We start from the raw sequence: 15,424 nt of genomic DNA on the forward strand, positions 1-15,424 counted from the left end.
GAGAAACATCGATGTGAGAGAGACACATCAGTTGGGGCTGGGGATAGAAACTGCAACCCAGGTACATACCCTTGACCGGGAATAGAATTTGAGACCCTTTGGTGCACAGGCTGCCACTCTAACCACTGAGCACACCAGCCTGGGCTCTGTTTTGATTTAGCAATGAGTTTTTTGGACATGTGCCCCAGTCCTGATGAAGAGACAAGTAGCTTCCCTTGTGTACTGCTCTGCACTGGACTTCCTTCATCCCATTTCTGATTCACTGCTCAAAAATTGTATCTTATCACCCTGGCTGGTGTGGCTCAGTTGGCTGGGCATTGTCCCGTGCACCAAAAGATGACTGGTTCAATTCCCATCAGGCACATGCCTGGGTTGTAGGCTCGATCCCTAGTAGTGGGTGTGCAGGAGGCAGCTGATCGATGTTCTGCTCTCACATTAATGTTTCTCTCTCCTTCTCCTTTCCTCTCCCTAAGAAAACAATTTAAAATCTTTTTTTTCTTAATTGTATCGTATCACTGATATGATGTTTGACCTGATCTGGGTTTCAGTGCTTCAGTCTTTCTGGTTCTCCTTTGTGATTTATAATTGTTTACAATGGTAACTGAAAGAATGGGCCTTCTGGTATCTGTTCAGTTATTTTTCAGATTGTTATTTCCCCAAGAAAAAAAGCAAATTGAGGCTTATTCTCTCTTTCAGAAAAGAGGTGATGATTTTGAAACCGTTTCCTTCTGGCTCTCTAACACTTGCCGGTTTTTGCACTGTTTGAAGCAGTACAGCGGAGAAGAGGTGAGAAAAACATGATTATAAAAGCAACATGCTGTGCCTTCTCTGATCTTTTTAAGGACAATGTTTAACCATTGGTTCATTTAGAAACCTGAATTCAGAGGTGGCTTGGAAGTTCATAGTTTTGTTTGATGTTTATTATTTATGGAACAGTGACTGTGGGGAACAACAAAGTTTCTTTCCTCTGAGAGTTTGTATTATAAGAAAACACAATAGAAATAAAGTGAGCATTGGTCAATGAATAGTTGGAACAATGAAACTTTTTGTCAATATGTGGAAGTGGACTAGTCAAGGACTCTTTAAAAATTAAACAGTTTTAGCTTACTATAATGCTTTAAAGGTGATAAGTTAAGACCTGTCTTTTTAAATTTGTCCAAAAATCTGTTTGGCTTTTGTTTGTAATGATGTATTCATCAATTGTTTGACAGACTTTGTTTTTTTAAAAATGTTAATAATTACTGTTTATTAAGGGCTGCTTACTATGCATCAGACAGCACTTACTAGACACTATGTCACTTAATTCTTACAACATTTCTGTGCAGTAGGGATTATGACCTAGTTTTACAGATGAGGAAACTGAAACTCAGTGAAGGTCATCCATTTGCCCAAGTCCTGTCAGCCATAAGGAGCAGGGCTAGGATTCTGGGTCTGCCTGCCTCGAGAGCCCGTGCCCCTAACCACTCCCCTGCACCTAACCACTCCCCTGCACCGCCCATCCTTTGCCAGGAGGGTAGAAGAGAAACTGAGCTGTAGCACTTGCTGAGCACCCAGACAGAGGCTTGGGGCAGAGGATGGTCCTGGCAAATTATGGCAAATGTGAGCAAGATGTGGTCCCCGGGAAGGTGGGACTGACAGACCAGAGTTCCGCAGAGGGGCCATTCGCTGCCCTGTCATTCCCACTTCTGGACCGTATTGTTAAGGACTATGGGCAGAACCCATCAAGTAGGCTTCTGTCAGATATTGCCCTTTGGCAGGCAATAGGTGGCAGAAGTACTTTCTTGTACCGTTGTCTTTCCATTTTAACAAAATACCACCAAAAGATGAAAATCATCTGTGGATACCATGAAAGGAAAACTTTTTATGTATCTACCAGTCTCTGTAGAAGTCGATCTGTTTTAAGCTTATGTATGCCCTTTGGGTACAGTATTTATAAATAGGACTATATTTAATGAACTGAAGTTTAAACATGTTAGTACTTTAGGTAGTTTAGTGTTTGGCAATAAACTTCTTGTTTCATAAGTGAAACATTAATTTTTTTACAATCCTCATCAGGGGATATGTTTTTATTGATTTTAGAGAGAGATGAAAGAAGCGGGGAGAGAGAGAGAGAGAGAAACATCGATCAGTTGCCTTCCGTACGTACCCCAACCCAGACCAGGGATTGAACCGTGACGTTTTGGTATATGGGACCATGTTCAACTAACTGAGCCACACCGGCTAGGGCAGTTTTTTTTAGATTAAGTTCTCCCATCCTATTTTATTGACATTGCTGTTGGAAAGGGAATGCTAGTTGCCAAGTTTAGGTATTATTCACAAGCTAGTGAGAAGTGGAATTTTAAAGATGGAAACAAACACACATACTGATAATGATTATCCTGGCATTTATGTGTGGGATGGATGGAAACTCTGTGAAGAGAGAAAAAGAACGGGAAGATGCTGATCAAGCGAGTCTGACAGACAACAGACATCTCACTTCCTGTGCATCATTAACTCTGCGTTGTGGCTCTAGGGCTTTATGAAGCACAACACATCTCGCCAGAACGAACACTGCCTCACCAACTTCGACCTGGCTGAGTACCGGCAGGTGCTAAGTGACCTGGCCATTCAGATCTACCAGCAGCTCGTGCGGGTGCTGGAGAACATCCTTCAGCCCATGATCGGTAAGGCCAGGGCGTCGCAGACATCAAGTCTGTCCACCTCACATGCCCACCAGTAGACAACCACCAGTGGCACAACATGTCTCAGAGCATGTATTCAAATGGAGAACATAAAATGGTCCTAAAATTAGCTGAGGAATCCCAGAACATGGGATGTTAGCCATGAAGAACTGGAATACATCAGAATCACTGCTTCCACACGAACAAGGCAGCAGTATCTAGTTTCCCTCCCCAATGTGCAGTACCTCTCTCTAAGATTGGGTAATGCTGTGTACCCAGCAGTAGACCTTATTCCTTGTCCAGTTTTGAAAAACACTTCAAACTTTGACCTAGGAAACTACTGCGCTACATCTAAAACTAGGAAGGCTGGGGAGGGTTTGCACTTTGACTAACTAATAGGCTACAGTAAAAGAAGTGGGAGGGTACCATGGCAACAGAACAGGGCTCAGACACCCCAGGCTAAGTTGTACATCTCATGGTCCTTCTGGAATTGTTAAAGGCCATTTGGTTTAATGCAGCAGTTTCTAATTCAGTAAGCCCCACTGGGTGTGTGTGTGTAGGTGTGTACTTGTGTGTTTCTGTTTCTATATATGTGTTTTCAGCTAATGTGATTCCGTGTACCTCCCTTCAAATGTGTGCATTCATTCTGCATGTTTATTTATGTATCATGCTGCACTGTGGAATGTGTAGCATGTTTGAAGTCGGAATTAGGGGGCATGTACAGATTGCAGGCTGCTAACTTTAAATGCATTGAATTAAAAAAACAACAACAACACACACTTGTTTTTAACTTACCACACTCTCATCCTCAGGCAGATTATCAGTAGCCTCTGAAGACTGCTCCCAGCTGCCCTTTCCTCCCCACCCATGTGTTTTCCTCATTTCCACAATTTCTTTCCCTTCTGTGGGCCCAGAGTGTTCCATTTCCTATCATAAGCCCACAACCAAACTAGAAACATAACAGGCTGAGGAAACCATGTGAGTCGGGGGATTTCTTCAGTCGTCCCCTGAAGTCATGAGTTTAAAGCAGCCTAGGTCAGCCAAAATGCAAGGAAGGTCAGCTTCAGCCAAACTCTTTTCCTATTTGTGCCTATTTCTATTGGCTAAACAAGAAGTTTACCTCTAAGGCAGTGGTTCTCAACCTTGGCTGCACATTAGAATCACCTGGGAATCTTTTTAAAATCTTGATTTCTGGGCCTCATCCTCCGGAAATTCTGTTTCTTTGTTACTAATGTTGTGGCTCCACCCCATAACAAAGAAACAGAATTTCCGGAGGATGAGGCCCAGAAATCAGGATTTTAAAAAGATTCCCAGGTGATTCTAATGTGCAGCCAAGGTTGAGAACCACTGCTCTAAGGTGTCTCCCTTAAACCCACCACCCAATCCCCCAGTGATTCAACAGCAACAGTGTTGACTGTATGAGGTTCTTGGAGGCTGAGGTTAGCACTAGGAGAAATAAAAGTGAGTCAGGCTTGGCCCTTGCTCTCAAGGGGCTCCAAGCCCAGGAGGAGGCATCCCAAAATCGTCCTAGAGGACACTTAGGCTACATGTTATGAGAGCACAGGAGATGAGCAGCCGTGCCCCAGAGGAGAAGGCTGAGTCCTGGGAGGATGAGCCCAGGGCAAGGAAGGGCCCAGCTTTTCAGTCCTGCACAACTGCCCCTCCCAAGTCTTCTCCAAGACCTCTGCCCAGACTCCTGCCTTTCTTCTTTTTTTTCAAACACATTTTATTGATTTCAGAGAAGAAGGGAGAGAGAGAGAGAGATAGAAACATCAATTATGAGAGAGAATTAATGATCAGTTGCCTACTACATACCCTATACTGGGGATCGAGCCTGCAACCCAGGCATGTGCCCTAACCGGGAATCAAACCATGACCTCCTGGTTCATAGGTCGACATTCAGACACTGAGTCACACCGGCTGGGCGGGCTCCTGCCCTTGCTACTTGATTTGTTTGCCTCTGGGGCTCACACAGCGCTGGAGAACGCTCATCTTCTCCTGACTGCTGCATACCTCTCTCAGAACCCTCCCAAGGTACCACACCCTGGTGCTAGTGCAGGCTGCTGCTTCTTAGTTTAGAAAATACACCATTAAGATTTCTTAATTTCATAATAAGTTTTTGCATTTAAGAATTATTCCTTTATTAAAGTTGAAAATCCAGAAGCTTTTTGGGGGGAGTTCTTTTTCCCTCTGTTTTGATGCTCAGATCATTTTCCTAAACTGAATGTGTGAATGTGTGAATGTGTGTGCACACGAAATGGTGTCCTTCCAGATCCTCTTCTAACGTGAACTATTCGTGCAGTCTCAGGCATGCTGGAGCATGAGACCATTCAGGGCGTGTCCGGGGTGAAGCCCACAGGGCTGAGGAAGCGGACCTCCAGCATCGCCGATGAGGGCACCTACACACTGGACTCCATCCTCCGGCAGCTCAGCTCCTTCCACTCGGTCATGTGTCAGCACGGCATGGACCCCGAGCTGATCAAGCAGGTGGCCAAGCAGATGTTCTACATCGTGGGGGCCATCACGCTGAACAACCTCCTCCTGCGGAAGGACATGTGCTCCTGGAGCAAAGGCATGCAGATCAGGTGAGAAACGCCAGCAGTGATGGCCTCTTCTCGCTGCCCCACTACTGCCTGCCAGCGTGCGGGGAGCTGATGGCTGGCTCGAGGTCAGTGCACCTGATGTCTGTCTGGGCCACAGCCAAGCAGCAAAGGGAGGATGGGCACGGAGCCACGTCCTGCGGCCTGGCTGGCCCTCTCCTCGGTCATCATTGCTCCGCTGTGCCTCCAGCAGGTTCCACTCACTGCTAAGCTAAGTCTTCAGAGGGAGTGGAAAGATGATGAAAAACACAGAAAGAGGGGATAGTTGCTTCCTCTTCTTTCATATATATTTTATTTTTTAAATATATTTTTATTGATTTCAGAGACGAAGGGAGAGGGAAAGAGTAACATCAGTGATGAGTGAGAATCATTGATTGGCTGCCTTTTGCACGCCCCCTACTGGGGACCAAGCCAAAACCCAGGCATGCACCCTTGACCAGAATCAAACCTGGGACCCTTCAGTCCACAGTCCGACTCTCCGCTGAGCAAAACTGGCTAGGGCTTTTGTGTGTGTTTTAATTGTACAGTAACAAAATATCAAATAATAATGAAGAATTATAATGCTTGGTTGCTCTTGGAAATTTATTTTAACAAAATACCTTTCTGTACCGTGGCCACAAGAGCATGTTTAATGAATCTTTCACTAATACTTGAAATGTGCCCCTTGGTGTTCTAGGAAGAGCTGCACTCGGTTTGATGCCAACTACTCCTCAGCATAACCTCATTATCATAACAGAATTGACTTATTTTACAAGTAATTTATTTTAAAACAGCTAGAAAATTTACCCACGGGAGGCAAGAATTCTCCTACAAAAGTTAGTTACTCAGTCTCAGGAAACATTGGCATTCTTTTCAAATTTCCCATTCTGACCCACATCCATTGTAGTTAACATCGAGAAGCTAATGCCTTACTCCCCAGTAGCAGAATCTCTTTCTGTATAAGCTTTGTTTATACATTTGCAGCACCTAATAATTCCTCTTGTTCTTGTGATTATTCAGTCTGATTGTGTGTCCATCTACCTCATTTTAGTTTGAGAACCACTGTTACTTGGTTGGCCATCTCTTGATACCTCAGCACCCATGTAGTTTGGGGGTCTTCTTCTCTCCTGGTGGCCCCCACTTGCCTTTCTCTCCTTCCCTCCCTGGGCTTCCTTGGGTCACTGCCTCCATCATCCAGGCTCTTTCCTGAAGAAGGCTGGAGCACAGAGTGTGTGTGTGGTGGTGGGGGGGGGGGGGGGGGGTGGTATTATTCAGATGGACTTAAGTAAGAGAGAGGACTTAAAGGATTATCACTTCTCACCTCTGAAGTTGTAGGAGAAGTTGCAAAGTGTTTCTGGTCAGCTGTTTAAGGGGGACACAGCCACACAATGTGTTCTATCTTATCTTTTAGCCAGTCTTACTTTTGCTATAATGGCTACTTTTCTATCTTGCATTAAAGATAATTATATTCTCTAGTCATTTAATTTACTCTTATATAATTGTGATTATAAACCTCATGACTTTTTATAATGATAATTTTTAAGTACAGCTGATAAGATTTAAGAAAAGCAAACAAGAATACTGTCTGTCATTTTAACTGAAATTCCTGACAAAGCCATACACAGAAAATTAAGGCATTTATGACATTTAGTAAATTTGCATTCTCCTCCCCTTCCTCCCTCTCTCTCTCTCTCTCTCTCTCTCTCTCTCTCGCACAGGTACAATGTCAGTCAACTGGAAGAATGGCTACGTGACAAGAATCTGATGAACAGTGGGGCTAAAGAAACCCTGGAACCTCTCATTCAGGCTGCTCAGCTTCTGCAAGTGAAAAAGAAAACAGATGATGATGCAGAAGCCATCTGCTCCATGTGCAATGCTTTAACTACTGCCCAGGTAACGCAGCTTCCCTCCTCTGACATCATTTCACATTCGTCAAGGGTGATAGAAATCCTCTAGCGATTGGTCTTGTCTGAGCTGACTTCCTCTGCGTCAGAGAAGACATATATCTGACAGCTCTTGAAGAAGATTTTACCAGGAAGTCACACATTTCAGTGCACTGAGACACAACCAGTAACGAAAGCGTCCCTGCTCTGAGGAGTCAGCATCCTAGGCCTGTTATGGAGCTTGTGTTCCAAAAAATAATTTCCCATATTGTCTTATAAGTCTTTTGACTTCTCTGTTGTAAGACAGATAATTTTTGTTTTTGAATTGAGTTCCTATCTCAAGGGACCACACTTGTTGCTGGGGGAAACACTTCCATATATAAGGAACAATCCCTGCTGAAAAGGCACTGCAAGTTTAGTAGGGAAGACAGATGTACCCGCTGATTCTGCTGGAAGAGATTCTAGCGAGCTCAGTGGTGAGACGTCCGCAGGAGTGCTGAGGGGGATAGCTGACTGTTCAGGGGAGGGCCCGTCAGGCAAGGCCTTGAGTTTAAGGAGGGAGCAGAGAAGGGAGGACCCTGAGGACCGGCAGCCGCATGAGGGGAGGCATAGGCATGCACATGCCCACTTCTCATTTCCCAGTTATTTCTGTGCTTACTCTTGGACTTTCTTGGTGTTCATCACATATCTCATAACATAGAAAGCTCACATAGGTTACACATACAGTATGTACAGAAAGCAGCTAGGAGGATAGTAACGATCCTGTCAAAAATTGCCACTTTGGGAAACTGGGAGGATGAGAGTGGGGGCACTTTTGCTTTTCATGTTTTGTTCTTTTTGTACAGTTTGAATGTTTTTCCAAATTTACATTGCTTTTTAAAATGTACAAAGATTAATACACTTTTATTATAAAAATTAAAATAATAAAAATTGATGTGCCCTCAGACCATCTCATCTCCCTTCCTGCCCCACCAGCCCTGGGAGGAAGGGGAACTGCGCTGAGATCTTTTCGGTCTTCTATATTATGAGCCCCAGTGCACTTGACTATATGCTGAAAGCTTTGATCATTTTATTTCTCACAGATTGTCAAAGTGCTGAATTTGTATACACCAGTTAATGAGTTTGAAGAAAGAGTCTCTGTGTCATTTATTCGTACTATACAGGTAAGATCTCCCAACACAGTTTTTTTAATGGAAATTTTACAATTTGTTGAAAGATATTTTTTTAATTATTTTTCTTATTTTTACAGTGCATTTTTTTTATAACAGCTTATTGGGAAAATGAAGTGAATTTAAAACAAATGTAAACATTCTTCATTTGTTGGGGAATTTGGGGTAGGATTTTTAGCAGGTGAAAATTTTCTTTATAGATTCAAAAAATTGATGCTCTGCTTTTTTTGTTTTTTAATCTTCTTAGATGCGTTTACGAGACAGGAAGGACTCTCCTCAGCTGCTCATGGATGCTAAACACATCTTTCCCGTCACCTTTCCTTTCAACCCGTCCTCCCTCGCCTTGGAGACCATCCAGATCCCAGCCAGCCTAGGCCTGGGCTTCATCTCCCGGGTCTGAAAGCCACATCGAGGCAAAAGGACAGTACATTTCTTGCCTGAAATAAGAACCCATTACTTCCAGTGAGCTACTGAAACACATTTTTAAAGAAGATGTAGTCATTATCTTCCACAAGAGGTTATTAACTGGAAATCTCCCTAGAATACTTCCATCACCTCGGAAAGAAAGTCACACTCCTTCGTGCTGTTACCTGTAGCACCGCGCACCCTTGCTCATTAGGTACCCCGAGTTCACATGCAGGTGAATGATGGAAGGAAGGGGAAAATGTATCTCGAGTTGCCAGCATTTATTTTAAATCCTTAGCACTACATCTAAATGGTATAAAAAACCATAAATTCCAGATATGAGTGGTTGTTAGGAAGGTACCCACAGAGAACCTCCTCTGTGTAACCAGAAGAAAAATCACTGTTGAGAACATACCGTATAATATCATATCAGTTTAGGAATCATGGTGATGTTGAACTGGATCACAGAAATCAACTGTAGTAGGTATAATAGCTGGACAAGTAACGTCCTTTATGTGTCATTATGATGTAGAGATATTAAGAAAATGCTGGTTTACTGTATAGCATAGAAGTCCATTTGCACTGTAGTTTCCTGAGCATCTTAAACTGCTGCTATATACTGGGTTCTTTAACATGTAAGCGGTATTCTTGTTAGGTACTACGAGAATAAGCTTCTCTTTTATCAACTCTGTTTATAGTACAATCAGATCAGTTTTAACTGGATTCTTTGCAAACATCTACAGATTCACCTGCACAAGTAGCAGACACTGGAAAGTCCTGTAGTAAAATGACAAAATGTTGGACATTCAGGGGTAGGATTAGACAGACGGCAGTTGTTGGTGTCATTATTTATTCAGGACACATTACAGTGGTGTGCTCATTATTTTTCCCTGGTGGATACCACAACAGGGTACAGTGTTCTGTGAAGTGACTTATTTTTAGTTCCCAGATCTGATTTCTGCAATGCATACAGTCAACTTTGACAGGTTTCCGTTCTTCTTAATTTATTAAGAATTAATCTCAGTCACTATCTAGAGAGCATTGTCAGAATATTCATGATTCTGGTCTTGAAACCTTGATTATCCTATAAATTATGCAAAAGAAGGTGTATAATGAATACTTATGATTCCTTTTTTTAGCCTTTGCAATTTCTATAAATGTTCTCAGTAACGCTAGATACTTTAAAGAGCATCGTGTTAGAAATACTTTGACTTATCTAAGAAATATTAGAAGATTGCTGAATTTTACAGGGGATTGGGCTTCATAAGACCCAGATTCTATGTTTTCACCCCAAAATTTTAATTAAACATATTCTGCATTTTTTCCTTAGAAATCTTATACATAAATCTTTCAGGTTGTGCAAATACAAATCCTTAGCTTTCTTCAGAAACTCTGGTTCTTCATTGCAATCATAGATTTATATAATTTAACTCCCAGATGGTTTATAAAAATGCATCTTATTAAAATATGTGCAATATTAGTAATGGAAGTCAAACCGTTTAGAACCAGTGATAAAGATTGTTATTAAAAGATAAATACTATCTGTTAACTTATTTAGGCCTCAAATTCCTCTTTTATAAATAAGAGGATTGGACAACTGACTCTAAAGGTCCTTCCATGTCTAACATCTCTCCTCTCGGCACTTAGATCCTAGAGAAATGAGCTGTAGTTCCTCAGTAAGTTTATCCTCTGATGTAGAGACCAGTGTTCGGTGCCTGTTAAGTCTGAGGGATTAATAAAAATATCACAAATCTGTTTAGTTATAACCTTTCTTCAATGTGCATGATCTGTGTCCATGCTTTTAGAAAGTTAATTGGTCTAGGTGATTTTTACTGAATCACATACTGCTGTATTCAATTGGATACATTTATTTGCAAAACCAACCCAAAACATTACTAATTCAATCAGATTCTCTCAGTTTTGCCTGGTTTGTCACTGTGGTTTTCAGTGAACAATGAACTCGTAACCAGGTGGTTAGTACTGAATGTGTCATAGTCTAAGAGCATAGATGGGACTTGAGTGGGGAGCTGCTAACAACAAAATGCCACCATGGGAAGGCTGTGCAGTGAAACCCCTGACCTCCCCCGCTCAGTCCTGTGCAGCATGTCCATGGGCATGTCCATGCGACCCTCAGTCTTGTCAGGTCTTCAAGATGCGCCATGGGTCCCACTGCCTGCAGCCCTTTTTCCTGCTCCCAGACAGCTCGCATCCTGAAGCGTCTCTCGTCGTGGCCTTGGTCTCTCCCTGGACTGCTGTCCTTCTGCTGGACAGTGCTGCAGCCTGTCCCCTGCTGGACCCAAGGGCCTGTTCAGGGACGGCCACACAAAGTTCCGCTGTTCCAGGGCTCCCAGGGCTCCCAGGACCCAGGTGGGGGTGGGAATTAACTTCTCTTAGCAGCCTGAAGACCGTTAGTCATAACAAGAGTACCTGAAGCAGGGACCCCATGGCCTGGTAACAACTGCTACTTGAGGATGCAACACTGGTTTGAGGACTGCTCCCCCGCCCTTCTGCCCACCCACACTTTCTCACGCAGCTGCACACACTTCCGGCCGCTTCCACCTGCCCATTTATCTGTTCGCTCTTCCCATTCTGTCAAGCAATCCGTGTATCCCATCTCCGCTCTGACTGCATTGAAGGCAACAGTGGATGGAGTCCTCAGCTGCCCCCTGGCCCACCCGGTGGCTTACCTTGAAGCAAATCTGTAAAACTTGTTCTCCTTCTCTGTAGTACATTTTTAACATTATCACTAATTTACTTTCTCATAATTCCTCTATGACACACATTAGGAATTCAAAGAAAAATCTTGAAAGAATAGCATTTCATTGTCTTAAGCCCTTCTCAATACTCCCCACTCACTCACATCTAGATTCAGCTCGCACCTTGGAATTCGTAGTTGAAAAATTAGAAGCAGTTTCCCTTCTTGTAGCTTTTCTTAGGCTAAGGCTTTGATCCACCTGAGAGTAACTACAAAGATGGGGAAGATGAATATGGTTTAAGATCCACAAATGTGGCTTCATGATTCCTTTGGAAGTTTTGAAAAATCCCCATGTACCTGACACTTCTTTTGTCAGGATAAAGTACATACCTATATATTCCAAAGCCAACTTAAAGGGGATTTGGAGGTTGGGATCAGTTGATACGATTTGCTTTATTTCAGTGGATAACTGAGAGTTGGCTCTTTCTGGGTAAGTATGTATAATACAGAGCAAATCTTTTCATAACAGTGGGGGGAACTCTGAAAATACTTCATTAGAATCTCAGTACAGTGATTGTTGAGAAATTACTTTCCTGGTAACCCTAGGTAAAGAGGCAACTGCCACCATCTGGAAAGTGTTTCTCTCTCTCTCTCTCTCTCTCTCTCTCTCACACACACACACACACACACACACACACACACACACTCACCAGTTCATAGAGTTCCCCAGGAGGCAAAATCAAGTATCCTCTGGGTAACTTCAACTACTTAGAATAAAACAACAAAAATTAGTGATTGACCTTTAAATTCTGTAGCACAGACCTCGCATCTGGCTCTGCTTTCCTCCAGCGTGCTTTCTCGTTACCTCACTGTGTCCTCACAGCAGCACTGGAAGGGAGAACTGTGGCTGCAGTCATCTGCTGATGGTGACATGAGAGAGGTCGGCCAGACTTGCCCTGCAGCCCAGCTGCTCACCCCACAGCGGCAAGTCCTGAGGTTACATCTGTTCCTCGGTACCTGTGGGGGGCCCCGGGTCAGCAAGAGGTGCTCTTTCTTCTTATCAGAGTTGGCAGCTGGCATATGGGAGCTGAGTAATGAGCAATGTCGAGTTCTTTGTGCTGACGAGACAGAGCACCTAGAGCCAGTAGTTTTCTTTCTGTCACAGTTGCCTGCTGCCACTAGGCTTGGCTCTGTAATTACTCAGTGCTCCCCTGGAGGGTGCGACACTGTGTTTAGGTCACTCATTAGTAGCAGGCTGTCTCGGCCTGATGGAGAGCAGTGAACGCCTCCCAAAGCGATGAGGAAGGTCACTCTCCACACACACCCTCTGTTAGAGTCAGCAGGTGAGCTGTTGGAGCCACCAGTGAGCTGTGCAGCCCTTGGGGAACCTGCAGCTGCAGGCCACGCCCCTGGGTGCTTCTGAGCGCTCTCCCCGCCAGGCCATGCACCAGTCAGGGCGTGTGTAGACATTACCGTGTGTGCATGCTGCCAGTGTCTACTTTGCAGCTAGGAGGTGTGCTGTATGCATGCGTGTTAGGGAGGCTATGTGTTGCTGGGGCCTCCGTTCGTGGATAAGGGCAGCGTCATTTCTTCTCAGGCCGTGCTGTGAGGGCCGCCTTAACCCCTGCTCCCTTCCCTCCTGGAGCTGCCTTAAGTTCTCCGAAACTTTTCCTCTGTACGGGGATGTCTTGCCTGGAGAGAATATCAAGCCCTGTTTCTCAGGGTCTTGTGAGGGTTTTGGTTGGGTGTGGCCTCCAACCACTAATTCCTTTCCCCGCGTCTGCATGCTCCTCCCCCACCTGTTACTTCTTCCTTTCTTTTCTGTTATTTCCAAACAGGTAGTAGAACTCTGGGGTAGCAACAGTCTCAGAGCCAATGGAATGGGGGCTTAGAAAGTCTTCCTGAGTTTGGGGGTCAAGAGGTGGGAGGACTCTGGGTCACAAGTAAGCAAATGAACATATGGAAGAAATGTTAGATTTTTGGTAGCATTTAAATGGCTTGTTTTCCACGGCCTTTTCTTAATAAAAAGGTAAAGAGTACCACTGTAAAACCTTTCATGGACATTCTTTAAAAATATTTTTTAAAAACCCGGTACTATAAAAGATTGAAAACAAGAAAAAATGCTATAAATTCGAACCCATTGTATTACCCTAAATTAAATCAGCCTGGAGTTAGTGGGTTTTCAGAAGATCAGAAACAGAAAAGTACTGTGTAACATATCTGCCAAAATGTGTTTTATACATTTTTTAATTTTATAATTCGGTCTAGCTAAAATGTTCATTAGCTTAACTTAATGGGTGTTAGTAGAGTCATAAATATCTGAGAATGACTAACCTTTTTAGTACTGTAATATTGCCTGAAATATTTGAAAGAAAAATGTTTTTTTAGTTGAAACCGGAATGTATAATTCAATGCTTGGTAGGTGAGTACATTTTAATGCATTTTTCAGACAATAATTTCAAATGTCTTATTGTTGCCATATGTTGTAAGATTTTAGCTCACATTTCAGGTTCTCTAAATCATTTGAGCCATTTAATTTTTTCCCCCAAATGCTGATTTTTTCCCATTAAATGTGGATATGTGTGTTGTAATTTATGATTCCTAGTTATGTATTTCTGTGGAATCCTGGAGTAAGATTGACATTTTTGTGTCTTGGAAATTTTAATTGCTCTAACATTGTTGCACAGAAATGAGCTCATGACATTTAACATATTACATTTTAATTATTAACTTTAAATTGTTAATTTATGGTGAAATGGATATGCCTTTTAACTAAAATGAAATTGAACATTGCAATTTTCCAAACAGTTCTTCTTGGACCTGGAAAAGTTTTTAGGTACAGTATTCAGCCATTAAAAAGGAAGCAGAAGTACTAAGAAATGAAGGAATTACCAACCAACTCTAGTTTTAAAGGGAACCCATCCCAGCATATCTCACATGTAGTTTTTAAAAATAAGTTAATAATTCACCTCATTTTAACAGAAGCCTTTGAAACATGGGTTTTTCACTAGATGTCACCTAGTGCTAAGATGGAAACCAAAACAATATCAGATTGATGTTTAAACTCTAAATTTGTAGTTGTCTAATGTTGTACTGAGTAAATGTGTGTCATTAATGCTGTATTCTCCTAGCTATTATAGAAAATTGTTCAAATAAAGATACGGATATAAAGGATTTTTGTTGGTGTCATATAAATAAACCCACAACACATGAAACATGGAATATATACCAATATAGACCACATTCTGGACCACCTTTAAAATTTAAAAAATAGAAGTCCTATAATGTATGCTTTCAGATGAAAACAGAATTAAACTGGAAATCAATGACAAGAAAAATGGTTGAAAAATCTCAAAATACTTGGAGATTAAACAACACACTTCTAAATAACACATGAGTCAAAGAAGAAATCTCAAGAGAAATTTAAAAATATTGTGAACTAAATGAAAATACAACTTATCAAAATGTGAGGGGTGCAAGGAAAGCAGTACTTAGAGGGGAATTTATAGCATAGACTGCATGTATTAGGGAAAAAGAAGGCCCTAAAATCAAATATATAACTTTCTACTTTAGGAAGAGAGAGAGAGAGAGAGAGAGAGAGAGAGAGAGAGAGGATGAATTAAGTGCAAAATAAGGAGGAAAGAAATAACAATTAGAGCAGAAATTAATGAGATTTAGGACAGGAAACCAATAGAGAAAATCAGTGAAATAAAAAAAAAAACTGGTTCTTTGAAAAGATCAATAAAAAATTGATAAGCCTCTAGCCAGGCTAATTAAGGAAAAAAGAGAAATGACATACAGTAGATAAGTGGTTGCCTACCTACACATAGGAGTAGAGGGTACTGAGGGAATAGGGAGTGATAACTACCGGTAAAGAGCATTGGAGTTTCTTTTTGAGATGACCATGTTTTAAAGTTGACTGTGGTGATAGTTTAACATATCTGTGACTATATTAAAAACCACTGAGTTTTATACTTTAAACTGATAAGAACAGATACTACACTTGATCTTAGCCAAAAGGCAGAGAAGCGAT

General features: G+C 42.2%; 1 protein-coding gene and 1 pseudogene across 4 annotated transcripts in view; one reads left to right on the forward strand and one right to left on the reverse strand.

Moving 5' to 3' along the window:
• MYO5A (myosin VA) overlaps positions 1-14,565 on the forward strand; it is a 200,417-nt gene extending 185,852 nt beyond the window's left edge. For all 4 annotated transcript variants that reach the window (XM_070422631.1, XM_070422640.1, XM_070422648.1 and 1 more), the window contains 6 exons: positions 697-786; positions 2,513-2,663; positions 4,963-5,245; positions 6,958-7,132; positions 8,205-8,285; positions 8,539-14,565. In XM_070422631.1, coding sequence (XP_070278732.1) covers positions 697-786; positions 2,513-2,663; positions 4,963-5,245; positions 6,958-7,132; positions 8,205-8,285; positions 8,539-8,691 — 933 coding nt within the window. In that variant the 3' untranslated portion in view covers positions 8,692-14,565. The remainder of the gene's footprint in view (positions 1-696; positions 787-2,512; positions 2,664-4,962; positions 5,246-6,957; positions 7,133-8,204; positions 8,286-8,538) is intronic.
• A 736-nt stretch (positions 14,566-15,301) lies between these two features.
• LOC138999468 (U2 spliceosomal RNA) lies at positions 15,302-15,424 on the reverse strand (annotated as a pseudogene).

Source organism: Myotis yumanensis, unplaced genomic scaffold (genome assembly GCF_028538775.1).
Source record: "Myotis yumanensis isolate MYYU_CA2020_CCGP unplaced genomic scaffold, mMyoYum1.0.hap1 SCAF_1, whole genome shotgun sequence".
Classification (NCBI taxonomy): Eukaryota; Metazoa; Chordata; class Mammalia; order Chiroptera; family Vespertilionidae; genus Myotis; species Myotis yumanensis.